The sequence below is a fragment of the Eriocheir sinensis genome, chromosome 28 (genome assembly GCF_024679095.1).
Source record: "Eriocheir sinensis breed Jianghai 21 chromosome 28, ASM2467909v1, whole genome shotgun sequence".
NCBI classification, from domain to species: domain Eukaryota; kingdom Metazoa; phylum Arthropoda; class Malacostraca; order Decapoda; family Varunidae; genus Eriocheir; species Eriocheir sinensis.
In genome coordinates, this window is record NC_066536.1 from 8,607,906 (window position 1) to 8,624,882 (window position 16,977).

At 38.9% G+C, this 16,977-nt stretch overlaps 1 protein-coding gene across 1 annotated transcript in view; it reads right to left on the reverse strand.

Moving 5' to 3' along the window:
- LOC127004700 (sulfite oxidase, mitochondrial-like) overlaps window positions 1-16,402 on the reverse strand; it is a 71,183-nt gene extending 54,781 nt beyond the window's left edge. The window contains exons 1-10 of the mRNA XM_050872790.1: window positions 15,972-16,402; window positions 14,323-14,466; window positions 13,529-13,572; window positions 11,869-12,053; window positions 11,525-11,698; window positions 10,290-10,400; window positions 9,582-9,741; window positions 7,419-7,608; window positions 3,161-3,292; window positions 160-373 (exon numbers count right to left, since the gene is read on the reverse strand). Coding sequence (XP_050728747.1) covers window positions 160-373; window positions 3,161-3,292; window positions 7,419-7,608; window positions 9,582-9,741; window positions 10,290-10,400; window positions 11,525-11,698; window positions 11,869-12,053; window positions 13,529-13,554 — 1,192 coding nt within the window. The 5' untranslated portion in view covers window positions 13,555-13,572; window positions 14,323-14,466; window positions 15,972-16,402. The remainder of the gene's footprint in view (window positions 1-159; window positions 374-3,160; window positions 3,293-7,418; window positions 7,609-9,581; window positions 9,742-10,289; window positions 10,401-11,524; window positions 11,699-11,868; window positions 12,054-13,528; window positions 13,573-14,322; window positions 14,467-15,971) is intronic.
- Window positions 16,403-16,977: the final 575 nt, after the last annotated feature.

Genomic DNA, 16,977 nt, shown 5'->3' on the forward strand with positions numbered 1-16,977 from the left:
CTTTTCAGCACTTTCATGTTCATTTGCTTAAGTTCTTCTATTGTTGAAAGTAAGTTACAGTTTCATTTTGGGGGGAAATGGTTTTGGTTTTATACCTCAATATGTCGCTGAAACTGAATTACGATTAAAGCAAAAATCACACGTTTTTATGCAACCAACTGCAGGGTGTATATAATTTACCTAGCCATTTGACATTCCTGGCTCCAACGACCCCAGGAACAATAACTCTGACTGGGTAGCCATGGTCACGAGGGATGGGTTCTCCATTCATCTCATAGGCCAAAATGACATCTCCATGTGGGTCCAATGCTTTTTCAATTGGAATACTACCTCCATATGGCATGCTGGTAGGATCTGTGTCAAGTCCTTCAAACTGTAAAACATGATATCTGTTGGCACAAGTTTTCTTAATTAGCTATACTTCTGACCTTTAAAAAAGTTAAATAATTTGCAAAATCATGATGCTCTGCAGTTTAGTAATACAAGAATATAAGAAATTAGTATTGTTGTAGTAGTATATAGGCTACGGTGAAAAATTAGGTGATGTGAGAGAAAGGAAATTTGTCATGTGACAATCAGGAGGAAAATTTGTTTTAAGCATTGTTTTCCTGAATGTCCATTATGCTTTTAGGCCATTTCCTCATTCCTGCTCTATAACATAAGACATGGGCACCGTCAACAGGGGTGACGGGGTGACTTCGGACAAAAAGTGGATAAAAAGTTGACATGTTGATAATTCGTAGCCAGTTGCAACAAGCTATTATAGATGATTTTAGTGTCAGAATTTGTCTTTTGCCTTATAATTTTCGAATAAGAATGTTGTTTTCTTGAGACATGTTTCTGTTTTGAAAACAAGCACAATATGTGTTTTTGAGATTTTGTAAAATTTACCCCCCTGGAAAACTTCTTCTGGCAGGAACGATCTGTATTACACACAACATCAAAACTAGAGAAAACAATCAGAAACATGCTTAACTAGAACAGTTAGAATGATTCAAGGGTGCTTAACATCCTACACACCTGTAAATGTCACTTGAATGGAGGCATGTCGAAAAATGGCTCAAAATGGGGTGACTTCGGATACCTAAATATAACTACATATTGTGGGGTGACTATTCTGTTTTGACGGATCCGTCGACGTTAATGACTTCAAAATGACGTTAACGAAACAGCAGCTGCTTGGAACGGATGATCCACTCCATCAGTCCATCGCTCATCATTTGTTGACAAACATATGGACAGCATTAACCACGACGACTTCTTGTATATGTTATTTTGTAGCTAAGTACTTCTATTTCTTATTTTCATATGTAAAATATTCAACATCACTGGATTGTCACCACCACCCCTACCCCGGATCCAAAAGTTAACTTGAGTTCATCTCTGGACAGGCTCCGTTGATGATGTCACTGATGGTCGACGGATCCGTGAAAACGGAATAGTGGGAACCACTATTCCGCTTTCATGGAACGGAGCCTGTCCAGAGATGAACTCAAGTTAACTTTTGGGTCCGTAACGGCGGTGGTGGTGCCAGTCCAGTGATGTTAAATATTCTACATATCATGAAAATATGAAATAGAAGTACTTGGCTACAAAATAACATATACAAGAATAAATTTCTAGTGAAATGCATCATGATAAAATCTGATAAACGAGATGTAAAATAGTGTGCACTTCGAAGAGCCTTAACACACTTGAATGTTGCCCTACCATTATAAAAACTTCTTGTGGTGATTATGTGATCATTAGTGGGAAAAAAAAAAAAAAAAAAAAAAAAAAAGACCATTTTTTTACTTCCCTGCTACTACTGACCTGGAATGTGGGAACTTCTCTCCCAAGATTTTCCCCCCGGTTCAACAGTGTCACTCCCAGAATGTGCCAACAGGCTCAGATACGTAAACCCAATGAAATATAGCCACTGTCCGAAGTCCCCCCAGACATGTGGTGACTTCGGACACCCATATTTTTTCACTTAGCACAAAAACTATTAAGTTTCGTGAAAGTGTTACAACATGTAATGATAGCCCTTAACAATACAGAGTAAATGCACACTCAGCATAGATTCTAGGCCTAGAAACAAAAATTTCATAACCAAAAAACCCTTGAAAACGGTCTGAAGTCACCCCAGTTGACGGAAGTAAAAAAAAAAAAAAAAAAAAAAAAAAAGTTGATGAAGCCATGTCACCTACACTGTTCTTATTTGTTCCCTTAAGGAACTCCCTTTGAGGCAGTGGCTATGACAGAAGTCTCCATATCTCCCTGTTAATTCAATTCCTTTCCATACCATGCCCCCCACTTTCCCACCTCTCTCATAAGTATTCTTTAATCCTGTTGAACCACCTTACTGGTGGTCTCCCTTATACCTTCTGTCCTATATGGCACTCATAAACCCTCTTTACAAAATTACCATTTTGCATCATCATAATATATCCAAACCATCTCAATGAAGTTAGCTTATCCATTACCTTCTTTACATTTTACACCTCTTGCTCTAACATCCATACCACACCTGTACTCCTTTTGATTATTCATACCACCCCACCTCATTAAACCACATCCTCTCAAGTAATTTATTTCTACTAAACATATTCTTGCCTATTTTGAGTTACTCCATGCCTATGTTTATTAATAATCACAGCTTGGAGAACTAAACTACACCTCAACTCTGCCTTCACCTCCATGTTTACATTTTTACCTCTCATGATTCTCTTGACTGCCAATGGTTTGCCTTCCCATTACTGCCCTCTCCCTCACTTCTCCCTTCATGCTCCCATACTAAGAGAGAGATTTTCCCAGATATTTAAATCTTTCACTTCCTCCATCTTCCCCCTCAGAGTTTGCCAAACACCTAGTAACATTCAGTCTACACATTCAATACATCATTGCAAAAACAATCACTTCCATCTGTTTTCTCTCAAAAATATTAGAAAAAAATACAAAATACATTCACTGGTTTTCTTTTCCTGCAACTATCAAACTCATGCACATCTTTCTTAAGCTTTTTCATGTTAAATATTCCTCTTATAGCACCTAGTTATTTTGCTTCCTGGACCATATGAAAACATCCTTAAAAGAAAAGAAAAAAAATTATGATTTCTAAAATGTAGAGCACTAATGAATGCAAGCAAAATTTGTAAACACAGTGTAGCTCTAAACCCACCTGCACATGCACAGCACTTGTCTTGCCATCTTCAATCCCCATGTCTTTGAGGACGTCACACAATCGTGCTCCACTCCAGGTTGCATTTCCAATGGCTGCTTGACCCCAGCTCAATCCTTTAACTGGTTTAACCTTTATGAGATATATAAACAAATTTTTCTTACAATAATGGAAATTATAAGGGCTGATGCTGTAAAAGAAAATGGAATTGAGTGGCCAAAAGAGAGGGTTAGATTCAGATGAAGAGGTGTCTTAATATTTCCCTCTTGAAAGACTTCAATTTGTAGTCAGATTGAAATACAGAAGAAGGAAGACTGTTCCAGAGTTTAACAGTGAAAGGGGTGAAAAAAATGAAAATGCTGGTTAACTCTCATATAAGGAATTTGAATAGCATACATGACACACACACACACACACACACACACCTAGTGGTGCCTAGTAGTAGTATTTACAAGGGACCTGGGTGATGTTCACTGTAGTTCCCATCTATTATTGACTGGTTGTAAGATGAGTGGGAGGGAGGATGATTTGGAGTCGATAACAATGAGAAGAAGAGAAGGACCACATGATCATAGAGATGGTAACAGAGGAGGAAGGAAGTGAAGGGGATGAATCATATAAAAGAAACAAGTTAAACTATAGGAAGGCAGATGCGGAAAACCTCAGGAAATACTATGGAGAACTGGACTGGGATGAGTTAAAGAGAACAAGTGAAGTGCAAGAAAAGTATGATATTTTCATGGAGGTGTATAAATCAGGAGTTATGAAATTTGTACCAGAATACAAACCTAAAGAAAAAGGAAAAAAAGGACTGGTTTAATGCAAAATGTGCTTAGGCAAAATAAAAATAAAAAGAGACAAAGCATGGAAAAGACTGAAAAGAAATAAAAAACGAAGGAATAAAGAAGATTTTAAGGTAGTGAGAAATGAATATGTGAAAATAAGGAGAGAAGAGAAGGGATATGAAAAGGATATTGTAGAAAAGTGCAAGGAACCTAAACTGTTTTATAGATTCATAAATGGAAAGATCAAACCAAGGGAAACAATAGAAAGATTGAGTGACGGGAATGTGATAATCGAAGATCCTAGACATGACTGAGCTACTAAACAAAAAGTTCCAGCAAGTTTTTACAAAAGAATCAAAATTCAACAAACCACAAGAAAACAAGATAAATGTTCATATGGAAGAAGTCATAATAAATAAAGAGGAAATATATAAAATGATGGGGGAACTGGAAGAGAAGAAAGCAGTAGGACCGGATGGAGTCTCAGGTTATATTTTGAAAGAATGTAGAAATGGGCTGGTTGGACCGGTATACGATATCATTAAATGCTCAATAACAACTGGCGTAGTGCCAAAGGAGTGGTGGAGAGCCGAAGTGGTCCCCATATACAAAAGTGGAAAGAAGGAAGAACCCCTGAACTACAGACCCATATCATTGACTAGTGTAATATGTAAAATATGTGAGAAAGTGATAAAGAAGCAATGGACGAGTTTTCTAGAAGAGCATAATATAATCACAAGTAAACAATATGGCTTCAGAAAAGGGTGCTTATGTGCCTCAGGGATCGGTATTGGCACCAGTACTTTTCCTAGTACACTCAACCCTCGATTTGCCGGACCTCCATTTGCCGGATTTCGGATTTGCCGGACAAGAGTCCGTGGGGAAAGAAAAAAACAAAAAAAGTCCGGGACAAGTCGATTTCAAACTACCGCGCCAGACAAAGTTCGCAAATCGGGCACTAGATGGCATGTGGCGGACATACACGTCTAGTACTGGACTGTACACAAGTCTGCGCGTCCACACACAGTGTTGTGCTTACGTGCTTGTCGTGGATACACCTCTTCTTCACAACAATGCCACCCAAAAAACCCACCAAAGAAAGTAACCAAGCGCATAGCTAAACCTGTGCACCTTTCTGTGTCGCAAAAACTGGAACTTTTAAAATAGATGGAGGAATGAGTGTTGCCCAAGTCTGCGAGCTGTATGGGGTGAAAAAACAGACAGTTTCGGACATAAAAAAAGCTAGAGGAAAGTTAGAAAATTATGCAGTTAAATTTGCTGTGTCGGGAAAGGGTGATGCAACTAGAAAGCATATGAAAGACCCGAAATGTGTTGAACTTGATTTGGCAGTGTACAAGTGGTATACCCAGGAGCGTGCATGTGGGGTGGAAGTGAGGGGAGTGGAGTTGGCCGCTAGTGCTAGTGTATAGGACAGCTATGCGAGGTGTAGTCCGGGGGTGGGTTGTGTTTCCCGGACATATATAGGGTAAAGTCCGGCAAGGGGGTAGACCCCCGGACATTTTCCATTGCCGGACATTTGCCATTCCCGGACAAGCCTTCCCCCCTTTTAGTCCGGCAAATCGAGGGTTGAGTGTATATGTAAATGATATGACAGAGGGAGTAAACATTTATATGAGCCTGTTTGCAGATGACTGCTAAGACATATAAAAAACAGTAAAGACTGTGAAATTCTGCAAGATGACCTGAACAAGATTTGGCAATGGAGTATTGAATGGGAGATGGAATTCAATGTGAAGAAATGTCATGTAATGGAAATGGGAAAGAGTGAAGGGAGACCAAAATGGACATATAAAATGGGAAATGGAGAAATATTAAAGAAAGTTTAAGAAGAGAGAGATCTGGGAGTGACAATACAAGATAATCAACAGCCTGAGTCATGTTAATCGGATATTCGGTGATACATATAATATGGTGAGAAATATAGGATTAGCATTCCACTACATGGATAAGGATATGATGAAAAAGTTAATAACCACTATGATTAGGCCAAAATTGGAATATGCGGAGGCGGTATGGTCTCCCCTAAGAAGACATAAAAAAACCAGAAAGAATACAAAGGATGGCAACAAAAATGGTTCCTGAGCTGGAGGGATTGACATATGAAGAAAGATTAAAGGAAATGGACCTACCAACACTAGAACAAAGAAGAGAAAGGGGAGACCTAATACAAATTTATAAATTATTGAGCAAAATGGAAGAAGTAGATAATGATGAGTTACTACTAAAAAAAGGAATAAACACCAGGAACACAAGAGGACACAGTAAAAAATTGAGGAAAGGAAGATGCTTGAGACCAAAAGAAATATAGCTTCCCACAAAGAAATATAGAGGATTGGAACAGAATAAGCATGGATGTAGTATCGGCGAAGTGTGCAAAGCTTTAAGGAAAAGTTGGACAAATACAAATACGGAGACGGGACCACACAAGCGTAAGCCCAGGTCCTGTAAAACTACAACTAAGTAATACACACACACAAACAAACAAGTTGTTTGGAGAAACCTACAGGATGATGCAAAATATAAGGGTATCATTCCATTTTATGGACAAGGAAATAATGAAGAAAATAATAACAACAATGATAAGACCAATGCTTGAATATGGTGCAGTTGTGTGGTCGCCTCATAAAAAGAAGGATATCAGAAAGCTGGAAAGGATACAGAGAATTGCAACTAAAATGGTCCCAGAACTCTCGAATATGACGTATGAAAACAGATTGAAGGAGATGGACTTGACGACGCTGGAACAAAGAAGGGAGAGAGGAGATCTGATCATGCTGTATAAGTCGGTAAATAAGTTTGATGAGGTGGGTAGAGATAATCTCTTCTTAACTGCGAGAATGCAGGGGCTGAGAGGACATAGGAAGAAACTTAATAAAGGAACCTGTTTGAGTGACTTAAAAAGTATAGTTTTCCATATAGAAGTGTTGACTTAAAAAGTATAGTTTTCCACATAGAAGTGTTAACACATGGAACAGCTTGCGGGAAGAGGTGGTGGAGGCGAAGTGTCCAACATATGAAGGAAAGGCTGGGTAGATATGGAGACAGGACTATTAGAACTTAGCTCGGGTCCGGTAGACTACAAATAGGTAAATGCAAATAGGTAAACACACACATTCATTAACTTGTAAACTGCAGTGGGGGGTTGCAAGGCACACAGGCCCTGTGTGGAAATATAGTGAAAAAGATGAGTATTACCAAATTGGTAGTAATGTACTTCAATGTCTTTGAAATAGAATCCTGCATCAAGCCATAATTTAATATTCACAAACAATGTGTTTTTTGCATGGTTGTGGTCAAAAGTTGTATGTGTGGTGCAGGGGGTAGTTAAAGTTAAAATTTCCTATTACAGTTTAAGAAAAATAGACTTCCAATGTATAAAATTAAATGTTAAGATCTGCAGATGAATACAGTGACCTGTATCAACAATAGTAAAGTGCTAAAAGAATACCAACCTTGATCATTTCTGACCTGCGGTTGCCAGCACACATGACAGTGGCAGTGATTGTCTGTTTGGGATACTTTTTTATGTCCTTCAAGGTCAGAGTCTTTTCTTTCTGTGATTCTTCATCAAACAACTCCAGTTCATATGTTGATGCATCAATGTCTGGCACAGGCAGATGATTACGCACATAAAACAACTCACTAGAAGAAAGAAAAGAGCAGAGCATAAGTTTGTTTCTTTTACATAAGTAATGTACTTTCTTCTTATACTTTATTATACTTCTAATACCTTCTTCTTATACAATAGATTTTTGCTAGTTATGATGGGGTGGCCTTTGTAAACATTTACACTGGTGAGGAGGGTAATGAACCCAATGTGTTTCTCAATGTTTCTGATGTTTGTTTATTTACCAGTACCTCATAATGATCTCTCTCATTGTACATCATTTAAGAAACTTCAGATTCAGTGACTACTTTCAGTAGTTACTTGAATAAATGAATTGCAATTGAAGACAAAATATTCAAAATAATACATAATCGGAATTTATTCAATAAATAGACCGTATTGGCTATACACTCAGCACCACACAAGACCACCCGGAGAACTGTCAAAGAGGTACTTTTCCTGGTGAACTCTGTTCTTTTTCTATTTTGGGATTCAAAAATACAAGTTGCTGTTTGGTGTAAAATATCCAAACACAGTACCTGCTCGTCAGGAAAAATATATTTTACCAATTGCTCATAGATATTAAGGTCTGCTTCTACTTATGGTATATATGACCATTGAGTGACAAATATAAACAGGCCCATATCTACTTTGTGAACAGCCCAATACTGACTACATGCAATATGAGATATTTCATCTCCTGAATATTTCATTCATGGCTGTAGTTTGCCTTCGTGCATCTGTAGTATAATTTAATTTGATGTTAGATGTGTATTATTTCAATCCGGTCTGGTTATTTCAACTTTTTTTTTAAGTGCTTTACAAACAGAGGGTTGCAGCTGAAATGCCAGAATTTATCTCTTTTCTACACTTCCACACGACCACCGCGTGTAACGAAACACACGAGAAATTAATCCAGATAAGGAAAGGTTTGCCGGCGCCGGGGATCGAACCTGTGACCAGCGTAACGGGAGAGCCACTCCTTTACCAGTCGGCAAAATAGGTACCCCCCTGGCTAAGTGAGTTATGGGAGGCTCGCCCATCAGGCAAGTCAGCATTACATGGCTCCCCATTCCCATTTAGATTAATTTGTGTGTGCTGAGTTCCCATTTTCTATGAACTTCGGAGAGCATGGGTCATCACTCTACCTGTTACCCTCTCGGGGTGACACAACAGAACTACAGGAGAGGATGCCACCGCCTTGCCACCAGTGAAATGCCCGAATTTTCTCTTAACTATGCTCCCACACGACCACCGCGTGTAATGAAACACATGAGAAATTAATCCAGACAAGGAAAGGTTTACCGGCGCCGGGGATCGAACCCGCGACCAGCGTAACAGGAGAGCCACTCCTTATCCAGTCGGCCAAAGAGGTACCCCCCTGGCTAAGTGAGTTATGGGAGGCTCGCCCATCAGGCAAGTCAGCATTACACAGTAAGCAACATCGAAATTGTGCAGAATTGGTAAACAAAGGGTAAAGTATCCCCATTTTGAACTGATAGCAAATATGGTCTGTTGAAGAGACTATGTTAAACTGCATAAAATAAAAAGGTTTATCATTGTAATAATAAAAAGATTGTTAGATCGGTTGAGACTGTTACTTAGGTAACAATATTAGATATTTCTTGCAGGGTAGGCGGTGGCTGAGTGGTTAGAGTGCTGGGTTCACATTCACCACGCCATGGACAACGTCGGTTCGAATCCCCACGCTACCACCTGGGATTTTTCAGTCACCGCCGAGTGGCCTAAGACTACCCACATGCTGTCCAGAAGACCACCCATCAACCCGGACTCTAGAAGAAACCGTCCAGTGAATCAAGAATGAGTTCCGGGGGGGCAGCATGAGCAAAGTATAACTGGCGCCACTATAAAAATTGCCTGCGCCACGACGGGCTTGGGCTGACCATCTGGCCCCTGTAGAAATGAGCGTGAACTACAAAATGAAACTAAACTACTGGTAATAATGACCTGTTCTCATCAGCATTCATTAAACTCTGAGAAAAATTACTTTGGGGTGATGAGGTTGTCTACGAGAAGTGATAATGGTGGTTCAGCATTGAAAGGCTGTTTGGATGATGGCTTCAATGTGATGTGTCTTCTGGGTTCATTGGCATAAGGATCGTCCATGTTCTTGACTGATTCACCAACATCCTGAGCTGCCAGGTTTCCTAAAAACAGGAAATACATAGTGTATTAGCAAATTTTGCATAACTGAAAAGGTAGAGCCAAAGAAATAAACACTGTATTTAGAGGGAAGAGAATGATAGCACATGATGGGAGGGAGGAGTGAAGGAAAATACCATTCAAGGTACTTAGGTGAAGGAATGAGGCAGCATTTTTTTGCCTAGACGAAAGGAGTGAATGAAATCAAATTGGAATACGAGGAAAATATGGAACAATTTAAAAAAAAAGGGGAAGAAAGTGGTGAAATTTGAAAAGGGAGAAAAGTAAGAGGCAGCATCAAACAAGACAGTGTGGAGAAGAGATGACAGTAGCTTACATAATGAAGGTGCAGAATGGTGTACCCAAGATGGATCATACTCGCTCATGATGATGATCCACAGGTCAATGTGGAGAAGTCGTTAATTGCATATGCTAAAACTAAAAACTTTAAAGATATGCCCATCTTTCAATACATCTAAATCTACATTATTATGTATTTATATGCCAAAATCCACAATAAAACATCACTAAACACACAAGTACCAACACTCACCAATCCTGTACTGCTCAAACAAGTCCAACACATGAGGATTTTTGTGTACTGCATACAGAGCCCAGAAGGGTTCCACTGATCCTCCAGCACCCAGAAGAATTTTGTCCCCACCTGAATCATCCCACATGTGAAAAAAAAGGTTAAAATGAAAAATAATACTTGATAAACAAATACTGTAATGACTTGAAACTATCAAAGTAAACAAGAGTATAATTTAAATTCTTCCATCCACATCAAAGAAAACCGCTCTGATACCCTGATACCGAGATGGTTTGGACACGTGATGAGAATGGGGGAGAATGAATTTGTGAAGAGAGTGTATGAGGGAAGGATTAAGGGAGAGGGTGTCAGGGGAAGACCACCTGTGAAGTGCATCAACTGGGTGAGCGAGTATTGGAGCAAGAGAGTTGGAAGTAGCAGGATTGAGTGTGCTGAGAGGGAGTACCAGAACAGAAGAGAAGAGTGGGTAACAGGAAGATGATGGGCCATGCTCTCTGAATTTCACAGAAACTGGGAAGTTTCAGTGACAAACACACAAAAATTAATCTAGATAGGGAAGGGAAGTTGTGTAGTGCCATGACCTGCCTGATGTGTTCTAAATTTGTAGGTATTTAAGTCTTGCATTATAATGGTCTACTGTATTCAATATGAATGCCAAGGATTTATCAATATTCCTAAAAATGCTTGGCTTATTGCATTTTTGAATAATTGTTGCATATGAGAACGCTGCTCTACACACTCGTGTTTGGGATTCATGAGCATAGAATGACATTTCTATAAAGACAGACAGTTTAGGGTTTAGCAACAGACTCTTCACAATATTAAGTGTTGAGCTATTAGGAAAAGGCAGCTATATGGTACACGGTACATAAAATGTAAAAGCTATATTATATGTATCACTTTCATAAATGACCTCTTAGTAACAAGTCCATAAACTTCTGACTTAGCAGCCTGCAGTAACCTTTTAAATCCACATTTTAAGCCTGCAGTCTGGGTTTACAACAACACTACAGTTGAAATTATAGGAAACAAGCTTTTCAAGTTCAGAAGCATTACTTATGCAGCAATTCAGTAAATAAACACTGAAAATTGTGTAATATACACAGAATTTCCAAATTATCTTTGCCACATTTTTTTTTGGTGTGTGTGTGGAGGGGAGGGGATAAAATGTCTGATTTATTGGTCAGCTGGTGGAAAATTTTTACAATACACTTTACTGTGGATACTGTGCTTACCTGGATGCTTAGCAATGAAGTCTGTTATGTCATATACTCCAGATCCGAAGGACACCCACACTCTGTCCTTTATGGTGGCATGTTTTGACACATCTTCAAGTGTGTACTCTGGTAGTCCATTCTGGTACACACCATACTTTTGTGTCTCATCTGCAGTCTCTAACTTGGCTGCTGCTGTCAGTAAGTAAAAATGAAAAGAACGATCACTGAATGGTGTTTATCACTATTATCTGTTTAGCATCAGGTTTTCCCATAATTTCTTATGAGGTTAGACATTGATGATATGCTTTCAACTATTTTTGTCATTTTTCATGAAAAAAAAAAAAAATAATAATAATAATTACCTGTTTGGTGATTGTACTTCATCCACAGAGCAATGCCAGCACCAACACCAGCCAATGTTGCCAATACTTGTTGCTTGTGTCTTGTTTGCTGCTGCTGTCCACTCCACTCCCTCTGGTGGTTGTGGTGACTCCCCAACAACCGGACTCCCAAGGCTCGGCAGCTAACATGATGACCCTCCAAGAGCCTGATGGTGTTGTAGATAAAATTCTTTAATCAACAAAGAGCCTCTGACACATGGACATCAACTGAATCTAAGAAGGTAAGGATAGAGGCATTAGGAATTATTTACTAGAGGAAAGAATATGGTTTAAAGACTGACTGATTATACAATCATGGAAAAACAACTGCCATGGTCATATGGGCTGGTGTACCGTAGGTAAGTAATAAGTTCACAGGTGTAGTATGAATGTGAAAGAAAGAGGTGAAGAATATGGAAAGGTGGAATAGGAATAACAAGTTCAATGAGATGGTTTGAACACTGCTTTTCTCATTTTTATCAAAAGGTTAGTTCAGTATCTATCCTACAATGGTCTCTATCAATTAATTCCTTTTCATTAACATTCCATGTAATAAAAATGAAAATACCATCATTGCAGAGTCCATATATATTATTCAGAGTGAGGATAGTGCTTACAAACTTTGTAAGAAATATTTTTGGCTTGGAAGTTATGAAGCACATTTTGTTTGTTTGTTTCCAGAGTAGTGGGAAAAGAATTATATTATTTATATCTTTTGTAATCACCTTAGATTACTTTTTCTAATCCAGTACAGCATTTTGCTTTTTCAAATGGGCCTGTTTCCTTCGTCAATGTGGTAGAACTAAAGTGGAGGACAAGTACCGGCACTGTCATTACAGTACTGTGTTTTCACAACTAACCCGTTTTATATTTTGCATGATACATTTTATGATGTCACGTGGCTGTAGTTTTCCAGCAATCTGATGCACCTGGCAATGAGCATTGCACTAACCTTGGCAAAGATTCTTTTGTGGCCTTGGGTGATCTTCCTATGAGGAGAAAGGGTGACAAGAGATATAGAAATGAACTGATAAAAATTCAGTCTCTTTAGAATATGCTATCAATTAACCACATCAACAAACTACAGAGCCAAATTAGCTTTCGTAATGCAACATCCACGTGTGAATAGGAAGTCATTGCCACACAACTAATCCCAAAAGTTTTACCCTCTCCCTCACCCTCTAATTAGTGTAATGCATACATAAGTATGATTTTGGCTACAGGGCAGTGTGTTTGTGCACACTGTCCTAACCACAGATGTGTGTGTAAGGAAAATAATGGAAACATTTCTCATCCCCTCCCTGCAAGTAATATTATAAATCTGGGTGGTGGGTCCAGCTCACAAAACTATACGGTAGCATCCTTTCATCTGGCAGCAGACACTTTGGAAAGAGATCTATTAGTAAAAGGCGGAAAGAATGGAAATAGCTGGAGTGGCATGCCTGTGTGAGGAGTGAAGATGATCATAAATGGTGTGAGGGTGATGTGGCATTGGTGATGATTAGTTGAAGCTTACATTAAAACACCCTACAATGGTGTAACCACAAGAAGTGACTGAAAGGCCCCCTAGAGTTTGAGAGTAGAGTAATGAAGTAATAGTATAATTCACTTGACTAATATGCACCAGCCATGTAATGCTCACCTTCTTAATGTTAAACGAGGAAGCATTACTCACTTGCTTTTAATCTGAAAAATAAAAGATAAAAATCATCTTGCATTTTGAAAAATTATGATAATGATTCCTTGATAGGGAGTGTTGGTAGTTAGATAAAATCAAAAATATCACTGATTTATAATTTATGATATCAAATAATGGACATACATATTGTAGAGGGCTAATATACTGATGTTTTTTAACATAGAAAGCAATGTTAGGTACCGGTATGTATATTCAGTTAACTCAAATTCTCTATTAATTTAGCCAGGCCCTTGTTGATAAAAAGAAAATCCTGATAATGTGAAAGGAATTCTTATGACTGAACAAGTAAGAATGAAAACTAGACTTGTATTGGTATGACAAATTGTTTGAATCATTCTAATATGTAAACAACATCCTACATCAATATGTGCCTTGAAACAGGCCACATTATCATTCACATATCATTTATACTGCTGCACCAAGCCCTGTCATTATTTGCCCCCCAAGCATCACTAATGAGCTATGATGCTTTATAATCCATCAATAGGAAGGGAAAGATTGGCACAAACAAATTCTAAGAGAAAAATACCTCTGGCTTGACTGCTGTGCTAAGTAGAAAACGTCTTAAGATTTCATGCATAAGCAGATCTCATTTTTGTATAAATCCCCATTAGGTCTGTTAACTTGCATAACTAGTAATTCCAGTTGTCACTTAGTTAACTCCTGAACTATGGTGCCATTACCACAAGAACACAACCATGGTACAATACCACAAGAATGCTAGTGAATCACAGTACCTGCACAGAAGCAATAGATGCAACTGAAGACCTTCCCCCTGTGGTAAAAGGATGTCTTTCCCTTGAAGGACAAACTATCCTGCTACTGAGCAATGGTTGATACAACAGTACCGGTATTGTATGTTATCTTGCTTTCCTCATTAACTGAAAAGTAATAAAGGTGAACAAACCTTGTGAGTGGAGGGAGGGGGGTCTATTGGGTACTTCTGTCTTATCATGATTGATAGTGAACCAAACCTGACATAACCTTCACCCTTCACCATTATCTTGCTCAATATTTTTTCATGTTCCACCTCTAAATTACAATTCAGGGAAGTGTATTCAAATTCTCAACTATAATTTTGAGGCGATGTATTATCTGATGGAGCCGCATAATGCTTCAACACAATTACCCAATTATCTGTAAAGCTACCAAGCGAGTAGAAACGAACCTTTCGACATCTAAACAGTTTGTCTCCTTACCTAAATAATCCGCTTGGAGAATCCTTAACCAGAAAGGACACTCAACAAGAAAGTAAAACAAACCTTTTGGACTAAAAAGAAAAAAAAAGTAAAATGTTAGAATTCGATAAGGTGTACCGAATCTTCAATGGTTGTTGAGTGCTTAGTCAAAGGGAAGGAAGGAGGAGGAGCCAGGGGAGGAATTCGAAAGCAACAAGTGATAAGTGCTTGGGGGTAGTGCGATTGTTATGGGTGTTATGAGTAGCATTGTTATGAGTGTTCAGTAGGATTGTACTGTAATGAGTGTTCAGAAGGATTGTAATGTGTAGGATTGTAATGTGTGTTCAGTCAATGGGAGGGAAGGAGAATGAGGAGGAGAAAGACGATCCGAGGGAGAAATTCGAAAGCAACAAGTGACAAGTGCTTGGGTGTAGTGGGAGTGTTATGGGTGTTATGAGTAGGATTGTTATGGGTGTTCTGTAGGATTGTTGTGTGTTCAGTCAAAGGGAGAGAAGGAGGATGTGGAGGATGAGGCGGGGGAGGAATGCGAAAGCAACAAGCGACAAGTGCTTGGGGACGTAGGATTGTTATGGCCGTTATGGGTGTTGAGTAGGATTGTTGTGAGTGATTCGTAGCACTGTTATGAGTGTTCAGTATTGTTATGTGTGTCAAGAAGGATTGTTGTGCGTGTTCAGTTAAAGGGAGGGAAGGAGGAGGACGAGGCGGGGAGGAATTCGAAAGCAACAAGTGACAAGTGCTTTAGGGCGTAGATTTATGAGTGTTGAGTGGGATTGTTGTGTTTATGTAAGATGGTTGTGAGCGTTCAGTCAAAGGGAGTGAAGGAGGAGGAGGAGGATGAGGAGGCGGGTGAGGGAGAAATTCGAAAGTACCAAAGAAGTGCTTGGGGTCAGTAGAATGAGCATCTCAAGTTAGTCAAAGGAAAATCTAAGAAAAATCTACCCCTTCCGTATGAGAGTGGGTGTAATCTGACGTGGTAACAAGTCGCCTATATGAAAAACGAAGCCTTGACTGTCCATGACCACGCAACTGTTATCTTCCCTTAGAGATGTGTATGGGAAGGATTAAGAAGAGGTACCATTCATTCACTCCGCTGTCAATTCACAACCCTTGAGTCTTGTGCCGCGTTCGTCCTCCCTGCCGATGGACGAGTAAGGTTTCCACAAGACAATGTCATTAACCTCGCTTACCTCAGGGCCAGCAAGTGTCCGAACCGAGCACAAGACACTACTACTCCGCGGTGTCGTGAAGGGACCTGACGGGACAGGGCCAGCTGGGGCGGTGTTTTCAGACGCTTCCACCTCCCACACCAACTATTTCCAAAGGCCGAAAGGGAGATTAATCGGGTTTTCATGAGTTTTTTCACATTCATGGTACAGAAGAAGGGTCACACTACCACCAGGATCATTGAACTAGCCCTGAAAATGCCCAAAACACCCATGAAAGCCTTGTCATATATGTGTACTTGGGCGACGAAAGGTTTGAGAAGGTTGCCACGTTGCCACTTGCCGGAGTATCCAGCTAGGTATTGTTTTTTCCGCTTATTCCATGGAAGCTAAATTGATTACATTTTTTTGATTTTGTTTGTTTCTTTGTCCTTTTCCTTAAATAGGTTGTTGGTTCTTAGTGAAGGCCATTTAATATGTTGCTGAAGAACGGGGTGCTCCGTGAGGTGGGTGTTTGCTCGCCGCGCCTCGTCTTGCCTTTTGCCTCTTTGCATGGCAGTCAGCCACGAGTGTGCGTGGCGGGGTTGCTGATTATTGCGCAATAAAGGATTCCAGCATGACATCACGGTGATCGCCTGAAGGATTATTTTTTCATCCTAGGTTTATACTTAACGATTGACAAAATGGCAGATGAGGATTTGCTTTCAGAGGATGTCTTGGAAGAAAGTTTTACGCTGTAAGTATTAACTTTTTGACCAAAGTCACTTGTAAGTGACTTATTTACTTTGTGAAAATGCAGCGTGCAGCGAAGTAAATGTCCTGGCCAAGGACATATATATATATATATATATATATATATATATATATATATATATATATATATATATATATATATATATATATATATATATATATATATATATATATATATATATATATATATATATATATATATATATATATATATATATATATATATATATATATATATATATATATATATATATATATATATATATATATATATTCT